The sequence below is a fragment of the Sesamum indicum genome, unplaced genomic scaffold (genome assembly GCF_000512975.1).
Source record: "Sesamum indicum cultivar Zhongzhi No. 13 unplaced genomic scaffold, S_indicum_v1.0 C01587, whole genome shotgun sequence".
Taxonomy (NCBI): domain Eukaryota; kingdom Viridiplantae; phylum Streptophyta; class Magnoliopsida; order Lamiales; family Pedaliaceae; genus Sesamum; species Sesamum indicum.
Genome location: NW_011630194.1, coordinates 1 through 1146, shown reverse-complemented (window position 1 = coordinate 1146; position 1146 = coordinate 1). Strand labels below are relative to the sequence as shown.

Below are 1146 nucleotides of genomic sequence, written 5' to 3'. Positions count from 1 at the left end.
ATTTGAAGATATTTCTTACTGTTATCCTCTTTGTATGATGTTGGATGCAGATTAATAGAGAAGAAAGATCATCTAAAACTACCACATTAAGCGCTAGCTTGCTCACCTTTGAAGGCCTAATTTATGCTCTTCAGGACAACTGGATGTTATCTGGGCTGGGTTATAACTATGGAATGGATTTGGAAGCCCTCAAGACAGCAGCAGTGTTGCATTTTGATGGGAGCATGAAACCGTGGCTCGAGCTTGGTATTCCCAAGTACAAAAATTTTTGGAGGAAGTTTCTGAACCCACAGGATCAATTTTTGAATGATTGTAATGTGAATCAGTAGGAGTCATATTGCTATTTGCTTCTGAAAGTTGAGGGGATGACTAGAATGCATGGATCGAGAACCTGATTCCCATTGTGTTAGGTGCTGGAAAGAAGCAAAAATCAGAGGCGAAGCCCTGGGCATGATCAAATGATGTGTTGGTCGTAAAAGAAGGATACTTCTGTCTACTTTTTGCTTGGTGAAAGGTCAGTGCAACAACAGTCAATCAACTTACACATGCCTATCTATTGGACTGTGCATGATGTAAACAGAGAGTTCAGTTCTGCTAACAGGAGGAAGGTGATACAAGTGGTATTTTTTCACATTTTTTCATGCTTGCTTGTGGAAGGATTGGCATTCATGAAACAAGAAACCCGGGTGAAAACTAATTGTTCTATGCCCGTTGAGCTAAAATTACTTTTCGTTATTGTGTAATGTGGCATCCGAGTCTCGCACGACAGTCCTATTTTGTTTCTTTCCCAAGTCTGGCAGCAAAAACATAATTATTGATTCTCTGAAATCTCGTATTAAAGTACAGATACTTTTATTTAATATGGCAGATATATGAATATATGCGCATATATATGTTTATTTACATGACCCTTGTTTGTATTCATGTTACTTTATTGCATTGTTTCATATGGGGATATTGATTAATATTTTGATTATTTTCACAAGATAAAGGTTAATACTCAAATTGTCTCGGAATGTGAAATTATAAATTTTCCCAAAACGCTTTCTAAATTACACCTTTGCCCCCTTTGGAATTCTTTGTTATAGTTTTATTATTTTCGTAAGGTTTTGGAGGGAGAATATTGATGCTAACCAAAAAAAAAAA

The 1146-nt window shown here is 36.5% G+C and overlaps 1 protein-coding gene across 1 annotated transcript; it reads left to right on the top strand.

Annotated features, from left to right (window-relative positions):
* Window positions 1–48: 48 nt before the first annotated feature.
* Window positions 49–908, top strand: LOC105155300 (probable galacturonosyltransferase 7; the record flags this gene model as incomplete). Its single annotated transcript, XM_011071175.2, is given in 1 exon segment — window positions 49–908. A coding segment is annotated over 1 exon segment (281 nt), but the record flags the coding sequence as incomplete, so codon positions are not given.
* Between the last annotated feature and the right edge of the window lie 238 nt (window positions 909–1146).